At 38.6% G+C, this 16,632-nt stretch overlaps 1 protein-coding gene across 5 annotated transcripts in view; it reads right to left on the reverse strand.

Annotated features, from left to right (window-relative positions):
* The window catches only part of cep170ba (centrosomal protein 170Ba), a 31,697-nt gene extending 21,907 nt beyond the window's left edge, over positions 1 to 9,790 (reverse strand). For 2 of the 5 annotated variants that reach the window (XM_047821450.1, XM_047821447.1), the window contains exons 1-3: positions 9,480 to 9,774; positions 8,109 to 8,246; positions 3,442 to 3,531 (exon numbers count right to left, since the gene is read on the reverse strand). In XM_047821450.1, coding sequence (XP_047677406.1) covers positions 3,442 to 3,531; positions 8,109 to 8,213 — 195 coding nt within the window. In that variant the 5' untranslated portion in view covers positions 8,214 to 8,246; positions 9,480 to 9,774. Of the gene's footprint in view, positions 1 to 3,441; positions 3,532 to 8,108; positions 8,247 to 8,372; positions 8,629 to 9,479 lie in introns of those variants that run through there. The other 3 variants (XR_007144512.1, XM_047821448.1, XM_047821449.1) reach the window with 3 other exon arrangements.
* Between the last annotated feature and the right edge of the window lie 6,842 nt (positions 9,791 to 16,632).

Consider the following 16,632-nt stretch of genomic DNA (forward strand, 5'->3'; position numbering starts at 1 on the left):
GTGGTGACCTACGTCTTCCTGAAATACATAAACTAGCACTTTTTTCCTGTTTGTGGAACCCTGAACAGTTTTTTAGGCTAATGGTATGATGAGTCTGTAACCTAGTGATCCAGTGTTAATGTATTCATCAATAAAGACTTAAAATCACTGTTGTACATTGCTCTGGATGAGGGTGTCTGCCAAATGGCGTAAATGTAGATGTAATGTCCACCAAGCCCTCTCTCTGTAGAATACGTAACTACACTATATACTGTTAAATGAAGCTTTGAAGCCTTCGAAACTTTGATGCATGGAGACCTGCCATCTGTACACATTTATATAGGAGCTTCAGAATGAATCTAAAGAGTATCTGATGAAACACACTGAAAGCATATTAAGAACATTAAAATCTAGAGGAAAAAAAGAAATAAAAAATGCCAAAAGAACACATTCAGAATAAAAAGAAAAAGGAGTGAACAGACAAACATTTCTGTGAAGGTGTTTTTGAACGCTCTTGGCCTTGGAAGCCCCGCCCCCTCCTTCCAGCTCATACATCACTTGCGTCGTGTATGTAGAACTTGACTAACATTAGCATATAGTTAACATCAGTTAACAAGGTTTATTAGGAAAGCTATCGAAATCCTTTTTATATGAAATGGCTTTCAGTTTTGGGTCAAAAAGAGAAAAACGGGATCGAAATTTTGATTAAATAAATAGGTGCTAATGATAAGAAAGTGATTAAAATATGCTGTTTTCTTATTCTTCTTTAAAAAAAATGGACATTTCACAAATGATTTGTAAAGGTATTACATCGTTTTATTTATTTATTTATTTATTTATTTATTTATTTATTTATTTATTTATTTATTTATTTATTTATTTATTTTAGGCATCGCCTAAAAAGCCACCATTCAGCTGAGACTTGTGAGACTCTACTCAAGCCTGAAGTGGTGGAAACATTTATTCTCCTCTTATCAGCAACATCATTAAAAGTTAGAACAATTACTGAGAACTTAAATGCAAACTTTGTATTGTCCATTAACTTCTAGTTGTTCCTCATGAGAAATTTTGTAAAATCAGATGATTGAAAAATTGACACGAACACATCGTCACTGTCTGCATGAATGTTCAGTGAGGGATGGAAACAAACAAAAAAAATAATAATCCTTGAGAGATGTTGAGAGCAGTCGAGCCGTGCTGGTAGATCTGAGGGAGCCACTTATGACTGGTGAGGGTTCTATTATATTATTTCCCTCAGAAAAGTCAAAATTAATTTAACGGAAAATAAGATGGTGTGTGTGTGTGTGTGTGTGTGTGTGTGTGTGTGTCAGGGGGAGAATCACTGACTAGTAGTTTAACTTGTCAACCAAACACCTAACGATACAGAACCCTGCATTTAAGGTTGTGTCGTCATGCAGGAAACAGTTGTATAATAGGAGGTGAGGTAAACACTTAATGGAGCCTCGGCAGGCTGTAAAGCCGGGTGTGTGAGGTTTGTTAGCCTTTGTTCCAGTGAAAGTTCAATTGCGGTGTTCATTAAGGTGTTAATCACAGTGTGTGCCAGTTTAATAAAGGCTGTCAGAAAGGAGCGGAGAAAAAAAAGCAACCTATTAACTGCTGCTTATTGACTTTCTTAATGTTTTAAAATAATATTGACAAGAAAGAAGTGTTATATGTGCTTTCTGCTGTGTCCTGTACTGAACACACGCCTGAGCGTCACTGCATCTCCGGTGGATGATGAGTTTTAGGCTAATACGTTTGTAACCTAGTGCTCCAGTGTTAAGGTATTCATCGATAGAGAATTAAAAACACATTCAGAATAAAAAGAAAAAGGAGTGAACAGACAAACATTTCTGTGAAGGTGTTTTTGAACGCTCTTGGCCTTGGAAGCCCCCAATTCGAAGTTCATGCAAATGTTAAAAAAATAAAATAAATTCCACAAAGAAACAAACAAACCAGCACAGCATCAGTGTAAGTGTAGCTCCAAAAGTAAGGTTCAACTCTCCCATTGCCAGGAGATCATAGACAACTGTTTAAAAAAATAAAAAAAAACTAACAACTGGCTGCTCCCACATACTAAACATTCAGCACTGATCAATAAATCAATAATGAGCTACTTCAGGCACAGAGATAAAACACAGCTACAATACTTGTGATGTAACCTGAAGTACACAGTTCAAACCCCAGGACTGAACAAATCACCAGCACAAGCAACAGACAGATTCATGTGAGAAGAAAAAAAACAATACAAACTTTTCTTTTTACCGACTTTACTGTGCACCTTCTTGTTCTTAGCCAGGGGAATTAGAATGCATGGAGGATAGATTACATGGAAACAATGATAAGGCATGGAAAAGGCAAACTAAGCTGCAGGTCAAAAATCCACTGGCTTGCTAACTGATCTTCTAGCAAACATGCAGTCACCTTACAGTCAAACACACTGAGAGATGAGAAAGACGCTAGCAGGAATGAAGAATATCTTCAGTACGTGTTGATGACAACACTAGAACTCATGACTGAAATGTTGGCTAACATCTTGCTGAGATTTTATCAACAATGAAAACGTGATGAAAAAGATGTGACTAAAAAAAAAGTTATGTATATTATTTGAGGATTGCGTCCTCTGCAAATGATCCAAAATGCAGCTGCACGGCTTGTTTTCAACCTGCCTAAGTTCTCGCTTGCCACCCCGCTGCTGCGATGCCTCCACTGGCTTCCGGTAGCTGCATCCATCAGATTCAAAACACTAATGCTGGCCAAACAAAGCCAAAAATGGACCAGCTCCCTCTTACCTCAAGGCCCTCATCACTCCTCGCACTGCACCCCGCACCCTCTGATCTACCAGCACTGCTTCACATGTCCCACCATCTCTCAGGTTAAGAGGCAAGTATACTACAAGACTCTCTTCTGTTCTGGCACCGAGGTGGTGGAATGAACTTCCCCTGGGGGTCCAGACAGCTGAGTCACTGGTTATTTTCAAACGACAGTTGGAGACTAACTTATTCAGGAAACACTTCAACTAGCACTTACTTCGTTGTTTGATGCATATATGTTTATTAAAAAAAAACCTTGAACAGTGTTTTAGACTCATGGTATCTTAAGTACGTAACCTAGTGAACCAGAGTTAATGTATCCAATGATAGAGACTTAAGCACTTCTGTAGGTCGCTCTGGATAAAGACGCCTGCCAAATGCTGTAAATGTAACGTAGATGATTTCATCACACGTTATTATATTACATCAGCTAGCACTTTTCTTTTCCGTAGTCAGTTAAGCTTCCGACTAGCCAGAATATGGGACTTGGCACATACACTGGAGGTTCCACATGTACGATGGTTTAACTAATTCATTTATTCACACACACACACACACACACACACACACACACACACACACACACACACACACACACACACACACACACAGTAAAGGCAAATGATGTGTGGCTTCCACATGAACTCACCCCATTCAGACTGCCCAGGTCTTTAACAAGGTGCTCATCTCTGACCGGGTCATAGTTGATTACAGCATGCTGTTTGTCCACACTGCGAGACTATGGAAAAAACAAAACACACAAACACACACACACACACACACACACACACACAGGGTTTAGTAACTTGCCATATTTCAAATATCCCCCAGGAACTAACTGCAAAACACAAAAGACATTCAATAGATATACAACCAAAAGTGTGTGTGTGTGTGCATGTGTGTGTGTGTGTGTGTGTGTGTGTGCGCGCATGTATATACACCTGAGCACCACACCAACATCCCATGTGAGATTTAATGCCCTCCCTCCCCTCATGTCAAGGTTCTGGAAGAGCTTTCCACTTAAAACTGGAAAATAGCTGTAGGGATCAGTGCTCATTCAGTCACACGAGTGTAAGTGAGGTCAAGCACTGATGTTGAACAAGAAAGTCTGGTGTGCCAGTTCATGCCAGAGGTATTTGATGGAGTTGAGGTCAGTGTTGTCCTTTGTGGAGCTTGCTTTGTGCACGGAGGCATTGTAGTGCTGATAAGGGCCTCTTAATAAGCATAACGGGAAATCTTAATGCTATGGCATACAAATGCATACTGAACAATTGTGTACTTACAGCTTTGGGGCAAAACACTGCAGAAGAACCACAAATGTGCGTGTGTGTTACTGACAGGTGTACAAACTTTAGCCATATAGTGTAGCAGGCTTGTGAACTGGCAGACTAGAGCTCAATGGGAACCAAGAATAAGTAGAATAGAAGCGATTATTTTGTTACAAAGACATTACAGCACTGTGAAATTCTTTCTTCTTATATCGCAACTTTGGTGGTTGGGGTCAAAGCTCAGGTTCTGCCATGATACAGCACCTGGGGAAGAGAAGGTTCAGGGCCTTGCTCATGGGCCCAAAAGTGGCAGCTTGTCAGAGCCAAGGCTTGAACCCTGATCCTCCGATCAAAAACCCAGTGCCTTAACCACATGAGCCACCAATGCCCCACTTATACAGATAAACATTATTGATCTCAAGGTGACAAGAAAAACATTGAGCGAAAGCTATACGCTATAAAATAAAGGAAACAATCTTGTGAACAAGGCATTGGACATAGAGCAAGAAAGTTCAGTAACTCCAGTCTCCTGAACATGTACGATTAAGGCTTCTGAAGCCTTAATCGTACTGATCTGTCGCGATGCATCTGATCCCGTGTTTTTATGGAAATTATTTAGCTGAAGCAGCTCATTAGACCGAAGACAAGCTACAGGACTAATTACACAGAGTTAGAAAGGACTGAGTTTCTACAACTTTCATGGGTTCATAATTTTAACTCTTTCTTGTGTAATTGGAAAACTAACAACATGGCTCATCTGCCAAAAACATAATATTAATCTTAGTTAACTGTTTACACATACGGCATATGTCAGATACCCTTATCCAGAGCGACTAACATTTTTATCTCATTTTTATACAACTGAGTAATTGAGGGTTAAGGGCGTTGCTCAGGGGCCCAGAAGTGGCAACTTGTTGTGCCTGGGATTTAAACTCAGAACCTTTCTGATCAGTAATGCCACACCTTAACCACTAAATAACTAATTCACAATTACAGAATTTAGTCAGTTCCTAGCTTACCAGTCCATGATCTACATGCAGCAAATGCAAAGCAGCACACAGTTACACGGGAGACCAACAAGTAATAGATCAAAATAAATTCATTTTCTGTTCCTGAGACTTCAACAAAGGACTTCAAAGTATTAGCTACTGCCTAGAGGAAAGAAGCGCAGTTCCACACACACGGTTTGATTTGCGTTATCTTTTCTAGGCTTATCTTCCACACATTAAGGGAAAGCTGTGCTCTGGAGCCAAACTCATTTGCAGCCTCATTAGAGCTCATCAGAGACGCCTGTGTGAGTTTGTAGCCAGAGCCGGAGAAGCGTACACAGCTCTGAAACATCCTCGAGCTTCTACTTACTGTGTCCCGCTTATTGTTCTGCACTTTAAAAAGCAGAAAAAGGCAATGAATTGAAGCTTTTCTAGCATTTAATGCTACCACATATTGACACACACGAAAAATAAATGTTTTGTTTCCCTTTAAAACATTTTCCCTTAAATTTATTAGTTGCTCCATCACAATAAAGGTGGAGACAGGATGTATTTCAGTTGTGTATATATATATATATATATATTACAAAAAACACTCAGAATGTGCAAGAAAAAAACAACAAAACACTGTGTGTAGGATTTTTATAGCCAAGTGGAGCAATTTAGTCTAATTTAACTCAAACAATCATCATTCCAGACATTGTAACTTGTCACTACAAACAAACAGGAGCATCATGTTACATGGATCTAAACCACAGTTGCTGTTAGAGTTCTGGGGCATTGTTTCATATGTTGACATGATTTAGCACAACCAGAGGCTTGTGGCTGAGAGGCATGCTAGGAACATACCAGTGTTCACCTGAGCATAAAGAGTAAGCATGTGAAAAAATAAACAAACAATGGAGAGGCTGAGGTTTGTGTAGCAGTGAGTAAAAAGCATCAGGTGTGTTTTAAATTCAGCTAACCTCTGTAATGAGGAACACTTTCTCATCTAACCACAGAGAGAGGGAAAAATAAAGTGAATAAACAGTTTAAAAAGCCAGAGCAGTTTCCAGTGTGGAATACAAAGACAAAGGAAAAGGGGAGAGGGAGGGAGGGAAGGAGAGAGAGAGAGAGAGAGGAGAGAGGAGAGAGAGAGAGAGAGAGAGAGAGAGAGAGAGAGAGAGAGAGAGAGAGAGAGGAGAGAGAGAGGGGTATGTGTAAGAGAGAGAGAGAGAGAGAGATATAGGAGATATCTGAGAAGCTAGAGCGAGAGGAAGTGAGAGAGATGAGGGAGAGCTCTCGCGCCGCGCTCTCTCTGTCGTCCGTCCGCGCGCTCGTCTCGCTCTTGTCTCTCGCTCTCGCGCGGTCTGTTCCGCGCGCGCTGCGCGCGCGCTCTGTCGCTCGCGCGGTCTGTGTACTCGCGCGCGCTCGCGCGCGCTCGCGCGCGCGCCTTTGCGCGCGTCCCCTCGCGCGTGTGTGTGTGCGCGCGCGCGCGTCCCCCTGCGCGTCCCGAACCCGTCCCGCGCGCCTCCCTAGCGCCGCGGGTTCCGCGCGTCCCCCGCGGCGCGCGACGCGCGCGCCGCGCGCGCGCGCGCGAGGCGGAGCGGTGTGTAAGAGAGAGCCGCGTGTGTGTGTTGTGTCCGAGAGAGAGACAGAGAGTTTTTGTGTGTGTAAAAGAGACAGAGTTAAACAGAGAGGCAGATAGACAGTGTGTGTAAAAGAGAGAGAGAGTGTAGAAAGAAAGAGCAAAAAAGAGGTTTAGGTCTATTACTGATTGGAATGTCTAGGTCTATAATCTAAACCTACTGAAACTGGTATAAAGGCAAAACTTACAATATCATGAAAACAATGTACTCAAGCAATAAATGTGTGATTAAAATTGAATTGAATTCATTGAAAATAAAGAAACTGAATTCTGACTGATGATGTCAACTGTGGAGCTACTTCTTCTGCCATCACGGCAGCTACAGTGGATACAATAAGCAGTGCCTGCAGGATTTCTGTGTTTCTGTAGCTGATGTTGTTGAAAACTATTTGATCACTATGATACCTATGATAACCGTATTCTTGTTCAACACACATGAACTCAAGAGGGCTTTGGACAAATTTGTGTTGTAATGACGTTTTTAATTGATTTGATGTTGTAATGATTTTGCATTCATTTTACTGATAAATCCTGAAGACACTGCAATAAGTGGGGTAGTTCTTTGGAATGTTGATCAACGTATCTGGGTTCAAGCCCCAGCTCTGCCACTGTTGGGCCCTTGAGCAAGAAAGGATTTCACTGTGCTGTAATGAATATGTGACTAAATAAAGAGCCACATAATGATCACCTACTTAAAGGTGGATTTGAACTTTGGAAGCACTGAGTGAATGTGATCGTGTGATCACTGGAGACATTCGCTTTCATTTGTATACAGAATGAATGAAAATCGGCCAATTAATTTCTAAAGTGTCCTCTATGGCTAGAGCTTTATCTTCTGTGTCCAAACTTTATTCCGGCCGACTCAGACGTTGGCATTCTGCCATTTTTTTGTTTATGATCTAGCATCTACGATGAATCCTGTTGATGTCGAGGCAGCATGTAATAACAGGTCATGATGCAAATATTTTCGTTTTAACAACAGGCACTTCATCTTAAACCACGTGACTTCATTGGCAGGTTTAAAATAGAAATTCTATTTTAAAATGCATTATGATCACATCATTAAACCTCTGTAAGTTTGCCACAAAACCCTCGGAGCTCTTATCCTTCTTTACTATGAAGTCTACAGTAGGCATTTCTACTGCTGGTTGCCATAGAAATAATGTTTATTAGTGGGTGGTGCAACTAGCATTTCAATTAACACAAAAATGTCTTCTTGTGTTAAACTGAAACACAATGGAGGGAGATTTGGTGTTTAGTATTTAAAACTCAGCAGTGTACGTCTGCATCGTGTCAGATGATGAAGATAAAGGAGAAGCAGTGTTGTGCTCTTTTACACAGATGGTGGGTTGTGTTTTCTACCAGTTCCATTGAGAACAGGATAGTGTGTGTGTGTGTGTGTGTGTGTGTGTGTGTGTGTATAGGGTCTCACCTGCAGCATCAGCTCGCAGTCCTCTCGGCCAACAAAAATCATCTCACGTGGCAGACGGTGCCGTGTCCCCGAGCTGCTCACCAGAAACCACGAGGTCACACTCATCTTCACACACGTTGCCAAATACTATTTAACATCCTACACAACAAAGACAAATAACTACAGTAAACATTTAAAGGACAAACACCAGATTTTACATACAAAATACTTGCAATTGTCACGGGTACAAAAGCAAATAATTCCCGTAGATCCTTAACAGCTCACATGAGGCCTGAAGAGGACAGAAGAGGTCATTTCTTTCTCTTGATTCGGGTATTTCAGATTCATTCCTGTTAAACATCACTGCAGGCTTTCAATAAAAAAAAACCTTTCCAGCTTACTCTGACAGGCTACCAGCCTCCAAAACACACACAACAAACTGGTAGACCATTGTTACCAGAAGGTCTTGTGGCTTCCTCATTACTGTACATCAAAAATTAATGATTAAAAGTTTGACATGTGTCAACATTAGCTTGTTGTCATATATAAGACATATACAATAGACAGATGACTTCATTAATTGATTGACACACACTATTTTACTCTCTTGCACATTCTCTCTCTATCTATCTATCTTTTTGTCTCTCTCTTACACACACTCTCTCTCTCTCTGAGACATACTCTCCCTCTATTTTACTTTCTTGTGCTCTCTCTCTCTCTCTCTGTCTCAGCTTGTTGTTGTTTTTTTTAAACTTTTTCAACATTTCAGAGATCTTTCCTATTTCATTTTACCTTAACATGTAGCCTAAACCTAGCAATAACAACAATTTAAAAAAAAAAAACCTGAAGTAAACCCCTGATTTTATCTGTACTTCTGCAGAAGTCAGTAGTGGACACGGGCTGTGTCCGAAACCGCACACTATCGCACTAACCACTTCTACACATCATCACGTTAGAACAGGTGGACGCAGTAAATGACGTCATATTTGCTCCACACTATTTAGTATTGGATAACGCGTATTAGGACGAAGCCTAACCATCTGTGTATACGTGAGAACATCCTGGTTTTCCAATTTGATTATCTGCTTTGAATCCAGAGGAAGTTGCTCTGGGGCGCAAAGTCTCTTCTCTTCTAACACACTATTACCGAAGTGGAGTGTTTCAGAGCAACTAGTGACTTTACTAGTGAAGTTAAATCCTGTGTGTGTTTTCTGACAGATAAACCAGGCAGCTGTCGCTATAAGGGACGGCTAGGTTCATACAGCTAGCGTAGCTTAGCTTCCAAAACACAGAAATGAACAGAACACCAAGTTTTCCTCACAGTTTATCCTGTTAACGGGTTCAAAGCAACGTTATTGCTGTCTACACGCTAGACCACGCTATACTACTTACCCAAAACAAACGCGAAACGAGGACGGGAAGGGAAGTTGCTAAGGTTCAGCAACAGGAAATGAATAAACGCGTCTCCAAGACGACGCTGACTTTGACATTCGAAAAAGTCAAAAGCAACCGCTTTAGCACCGGTGTCCCATTATACGCTGTTACACCTCAAATACCGAGTCATTTTGTTCGGTCAATTAAACAAATAAACGTACAGTTCAACAGCCGTTGTCATCCAGGTGGATCAAACTAACACACACACACACACACTCCCTTCCTTCCTTCCTTCCCAGCTCCGCCACTCTACCCTATCTCTAAGGTTGCCAGATTTACAAATCTCTAAAAAAAAAAAAAAAAATGTAAATCAAATCAAATTTTATTTGTCACATACACATACATACAGGGTCCGACATGCAGTCAAATGCTTTTTGCAACTGTTCGGTATATAAGCATAAAAAGGGAATGCAATTTAGGATTTAAAAAAAAAAAAAAAAAAATGAGATGGATAAATAAAAAAAAGTATAAACTATATAAAAAAGACTATATAAAATATGAAAATATAAGTGGAGAAATAATGTATATACATATGTATAAATATACATATACATAAATGTGTATGTTTTTTTTTTTTTTAAAGATTGCCCTTAAAGTGTCCAGGTGCAGTATGATGTGTAAATAGTGTAAAAAATTACCTCAGGCTGTAACTTAACCAAATGAACTAGCCATAAAAAACACGTTTATTACACCATACACAACGTTTACATTAATAACCAGTAACAAAATGCTAAAGGCATACAGTACAATAACTATTTTGCTATGAATATTGGCTAAATAACACATTTATTTAGATACAGCATAGCTTTCTAAAGATCAACATGCCAATATGACCATGTTTAGTTGTGTATCATTGAAAATTTCATGTCAATTAAACCAACAGTAATATGAAATAATTTGGTATAAAGGTAGTTATTAATAACTCATTCCTTCTGGCCACCATTTTATCAATAATCGAATATCTCTCATGTAGAAAAATAAGGAGAAGGGGAAGAAGAAGCATGGTGGTGGTTGTAGTAGTAGTATTGAGATGCATCATTAAGAGGTTGTACTTCAGCATCTTCCTACAATACATTTAACCTGATTAAATAATCCTATGGACTTTAAACATCCTCATTTATAGAGATTACAAGGGCAGCTGATGTGAATTCGCTTTAACAATGAGCATAGTCACAAAAATGATTGAAAGGGTGCGTAAATTAGATGCGTACAATGGCATCCTTGTGTAGAGCAACTTACATTTATTTCATGTATAAATCTGAGCAGTCGAGAGTTAAGGGCCTTGAACAAGGGCATAGAAGGAAGGAGCATCTTGGTGATTTTCTTCAGTGTGTGCACAAGTGCGAGTCAAGATGCAATTATTACTCGCTGATACTGTTCTGATACACTACTCAGGTCATCCATTCTCATGTTCTCTATTAAAGTTAAAGCAAAATCTTAAACATTAAACTCAGCTAATAGAGTTTATTGCACATGGCAACAACCAACACACAGAGCAAAAGAAAAAGGTTCTATGACGCTTCAGAGTCATTAGCACTAAATACGTACTCATTGCAATATCTGTATTGTAAAGAGCAATAAAATATTTGATTATTGTTTATTTATTATTGTTGGTATAATAAATAATAATAATAACAATAATAATAATAACAATTATTATTGTTATTATTATTATTGTTATTATTATTATTATTATTATTATTATTATAACAATAATAAATAAATAAAAATAATAAATAATTGTTGTTGTAAATAATAATAATTATTATTATTATTGTTATTATTATTTATAACAACAATAATAAATAAGCAATAATCAAATATTTTATTGCTCTTTACAATACAGATATTGCAATGAGTACCTATTTAGTGCTAATGACTGAAGCATCATAGAACCTTTTTCTTTTGCTCTGTGTTGGTTGTTGTCATTATTGTTGTTGTTGTTGTTGCTAATAATAATAATAATAATAATAATAATAATAATAATAATAATAATAATAATAATAATAAACAGAATCAACACAACTTTATTCAGGGTTAGAAAGCGGAAGGAAACTCTTTAATAGCTGATCGATCTGGCAACCCTATTCTCCACCTTGGCAGGTCGCTCCTGATGACGTCACCGAAACATACTGAGGTACTTGTCAATGTGGGACCAAAAGCAGGAAAATCCAGATCCGAGATTTTACCAGATCCGAGATTTTAACCTCTGGGGTTTCACACTTGTCCATTCATTCACGTCCACAAACAAGCTGGAAATATAGTCTGACCGAGCTGATTTTTATATGAAGTAATAGAGACATGAACAACAAATATGAAAACAATACAGGACACAATAATCCTACAGGCGTTTGTCTGTGTTTTTGTTCTGTTTATTTGAATAGACGTAGAAATCTGTCTTATATTAACTCTTCCTCCTGTTATTTCAAGCATATGACCATGAGGAAAGTTCTCGAAATTCTCGAAAGTTCTTGAAATGTGTCTCAAAGACACTTAGACTGATCAAATGTTATTAAAAATCACCTAATGTGACCTTCACATGATATATACACATCCCAGTCACATCAGTGTTTTAATGTGTCATACCTCTTCACTTCATGTAATCCAAAATTTGGATTGTATAGAAGTGCCCAAACTAGTGCCCAGATAACATATGTAAGGACTAAAAGAAACAGGGAACAGAAAGTTGTATGGTCATATACAAGCCTTCAGAAGACTAAAATAGTATTTTTCACAATCACGTACAACAACAGCAAACACCCCTGACAGCATGTAGTACATTATAAGAAAAAAGTGTCAGTGCACAATAGACAATAATGTACAAGACATGAGACAAGGAATCTGTACAATACGTTTAACATGACTAAAATATCCAATAAGCTTACAACACAACCCACAGGAACACACATTATGTTTATATTTACATTTAATAGTGTGGAACCGTGACATAAGTTTCATTGATAAGGCTTGAACCGTTGTTTATTCATTCATTAATTTATTCTCTACCGCTTATCCGAACTTCTCAGGTCACGGGGTGCCTGTGCCTATCTCAGGCGTCATCGGGCATCAAGGCAGAATACACCCTGGACGGAGTGCCAACCCATCGCAGGGCACACACACACACTCTCATTCACTCACACACTCCGGACAATTTTCCAGAGATGCCAATCAACCTACCATGCATGTCTTTGGACCGGGGGAGGAAACCGGAGTACCTGGAGGAAACCCCTGAGGCACGGAGAGAACATGCAAACTCCACACACACAAGGCGGTGGCGGGAATCAAACCCCCAACCCTGGAGGTGTGAGGTGAACGTGCTAACCTCTAAGCCATCATGCCTCCACAGTTGTTTATTGACAAGAAAAATTGGAAAGAGCTAACTCTAAAATTAAATATTTCAAATATAAGGAAAACACACAACTGACAAATTTCCAGTTGTTATATGAAACTAATGCACACTGGTTTGATGGGGATGGACAATTTGGGTGATGTGGCACAAAATGCATGCCATGTTAATCAACCTGGTGTTCACCTTTATCCTAACGCCTTAATCACAGTCATGGTTGTTGTGGTTTAAAATGACATTTGTTTTCCTTTTGGGAACTAGAAGTAACTAAGCAAATACAAAAAAAAAACCCTCACAGTGATCCAAGGTGATTCAACACACACACTGATTCACCACTGGAGTCGAGTTCAAGATTTGAGGGGTGGCTAGAAAGAATTTAAATGGGATTTAAAAAGTTCAGTGCACACTTCAAATTTGCAAACAAAGGCCTCCAAATGGTGTACAGTTGTATCTACAAGAACAATATGTAATTAAGTAAGTATAATATATAACTTTATATTTATAAAAGTTAACCAGTGCCAGGCTAGCATGAGGTGATTATCTAGGAGTTTGTGTAGTTAATATTTATGCATTCAGACTTATGTAGTGTTTAATAAGTACAAGATTAAGATATACTATAAATTCATCATTTCTTGTTTAGACATATTTATAAACAGCTGTGTCCATTTATTTCAGATCACAAAGATGTCTGGGTTCTGATCCTGAAATTTACATCTATGTTGACCCAATCTATCTCTCAATCATCTAAGAAACTTCTCTTGAGGTAATAAAGCATTGAAACAACCCTGATGTTTGCAGGTGCCCTCTTCACCTTGTGTGAGTGTGTGTAAGTTGACAGAGATTACAATGAGTGAAGAATTGTTGACTTCTTGCTCTTCTTGAATGAGCTGTGTAAAAAATTGTTAAGGTTTCTTTCTTTCTTTTTTTTTTCTTCTTTTTTTTTATGTTTGTATGCTTTCCACATTACCATTTAAAAGTCTGGAATCCCTCAGGAACATTTCCATGAAAATGTTCATAGTTTTATGATCAATTAAGTTGCAATTAATAAAAATAATTCTTGATAAGACATGGACAAGATTAGAGGGCTTGAATACTTAATTACACATTTGTCCCATACCTGCATGTTCTCCCCATGCTTAATTGTTTGCCTGTGGGTTTTTTCCCCTATTCCAAAGGTATTTCTAAATTGTTTATAGTGTGTGAATGGGGAGTGTGTGTTTTTGTGCCCTCATGCCCCCGGGTTCTCCATGACTTTATGTTGGCAGAAAAAGGGAGAGATCAAAAGATTATTGAGTAATCACATATCCAGTCTAAAGCAAAGCAACCAAATACCCCACCAAATGCCAACATGTAAGCAACCAAATACCCCACTAAATACCAAAATGTAAGCAACCAAATACCCCACCAAATACCAACATGTAAGCTACCAAATACCCTCACCAATACCAACATAAAAATAAGTATGACAAAGTGTTAGAAAATAGCATCCTCATAGTATGGATGAAGTAGAACAAGGCATTTCTGTACTCAAGCAGGTGAATCAAGTGTTTTTTGGTTTTTTTGAAAAACAATTTTCTTAAACATATTTTCTAGAGGGCTTGGATTATGTTCATTCATTCATTCATTCATTTTCTACCGCTTATCCGAACTTCTCGGGTCACGGGGAGCCTGTGCCTATCTCAGGCGTCATCGGGCATCGAGGCAGGATACACCCTGGATGGAGTGCCAACCCATCACAGGGCACACACACACACTCTCATTCACTCACACACTCACACACTACGGACAATTTTCCAGAGATGCCAATCAACCTACCATGCATGTCTTTGGACCAGGGGAGGAAACTGGAGTGCTTGGATTACATAAATAATATAATGATTTACCAGAATAATTACCAGAACAATCAGAATAATGCTTGGGGCTGTTTGCAAGCGACCAGCGAGTCCAGTTTTACCGACTGGGCTTTGTTAAACCGGCAGCAGTGTCATTATTGTTTACCAGATAAACCAGGGTTATGCAAACTTTTCCACAAAGCATTAGATTTCTCACCAAACAGGCAGGAACACACCCAGTTCCAGTTGTATAATCAGCTGGTATCAAGTCGTCAAATGGATCAGACACAGCATTAAGAAACCTGACAGTTGTGAAGGGTGGAGGAAGAATAAATATTTGTGCAAAGAACCTCAATACAAAGGGGATAAATAAGGTAAGGAAGTGGCCCGTTCAACACACTAACATTCCACTACCATATCTGTGCTTAAAATGACCCAACAAACAAATAACATTGTCATCTCTGGTCCTTTGGTGTTTTTTCTGTGTAGGATGTAAAAGCTATGAAGTTTTCCAAAGAAACAGTAAAAGAAAATTGAAATGAAATGCTATTATAAGAAAAGAATTAATGAGAGAGAGAGCCCCAAAGTGTGTAATTCCTGTTATAGCAGAGCAAATAACAAACAAACTGCAATTCTTTTGGTTTACCGATGAACAGTGCATATTAAGCATATCCATTTAATGAAGGATGTAATCTGCAAACTTTCACATATGATTTCAAGTCACCACATTGTTAGGTTCACTCCAGTGACTTCCTGTAGCTGCATGAACCAGATTTAAAATGTTCATGCTTGTCATAACAAAGCCAAAAATGTAGCAGCCCAGCTTGTGTTTTATCTGAGTCGGTGTTCGTCTGCAAACAAATGGACTAATGACTTAAATCTTCAGCAAAATTCAATTAGCACTAGCATTAGTGCTAATTAGCAATTAGCATTAGCACTATTTTTTTTTAAAAAGCAGGACTCTCAAGTTTTGAAGACAGGCAAGCGTGACATCTCCTACCAAAAAAACCCCAAAAAAAAAACAAACAAAAAAAAAAACAAAAAACAAAAAACAATAATGGGGATTTGTTGTGTTTGGTAAGGATCACTGACCGTAATTTAACCAATTACAAAGTATTATTAATTCTTGTGTGTGCGAGAGAGAGAGTTATTATGACTGGTGTTATTTATTCTAAGTATTTGTTGCCTTTTTGGACTCCTTTATCGTTTGTAATGTTGCTCCCATTTAAAACAGTTCGGCCCAAGCCCAGACATTTTTAGGGTCATGATTGTTTCGTTTTGAGACCATCGAAAATACCCTCGCTAATGAATGTTTTTTTTTCCATTGGTTGTTGCGTTAAATCTTAACCAGTTAGTGCTATTTTCTGATTGGCTAGTGTGTAGCCTCTTTTTTTTTGATTGGCTGATAAGTGTCAGGCTCGACAAAGAACTGAGACGCGCTTGATTCCTGCCTTGTTCCATAGAGACAGCGGTGCGGACAGATACATTTTGGCTTATTTTATATATATGATAAATAGTCAAAAAGTTTTTCTTCGTGAGAAATACAATGTGTGGCGGGAGAGCGTGAGAATAGACCTAAATGCGTGACTATCACTCTCAGTGCGTGACACTTGACAGCCCTGTAAAAGGTGTTCACACTGATGGCATTGCTTTATGCTACATGCCATAAATGTAAATGTTCAGAATCAGAGGTACTCATAGCATTACTTTATTATACTGTAGATATGAGGACTGTTTTTTTTTTGTATCAGAGATAGAGTTAAAATTCCCTGGATCTTATTTACACATCACTATTTACAAAATGTCTATCCTTTTTCAATAGTCAATGATGTTGTGGAACATGTTTTTTCTGTCTTGCAGAAATTTCCCCCAGTTTTTATCTGGCTCTTAGCCATCTGGACAAAAAAAAAAGCACACAAGAACGAATTCAGTT

This window comes from Tachysurus fulvidraco, chromosome 12 (assembly GCF_022655615.1).
Source record: "Tachysurus fulvidraco isolate hzauxx_2018 chromosome 12, HZAU_PFXX_2.0, whole genome shotgun sequence".
Taxonomy (NCBI): Eukaryota; Metazoa; Chordata; class Actinopteri; order Siluriformes; family Bagridae; genus Tachysurus; species Tachysurus fulvidraco.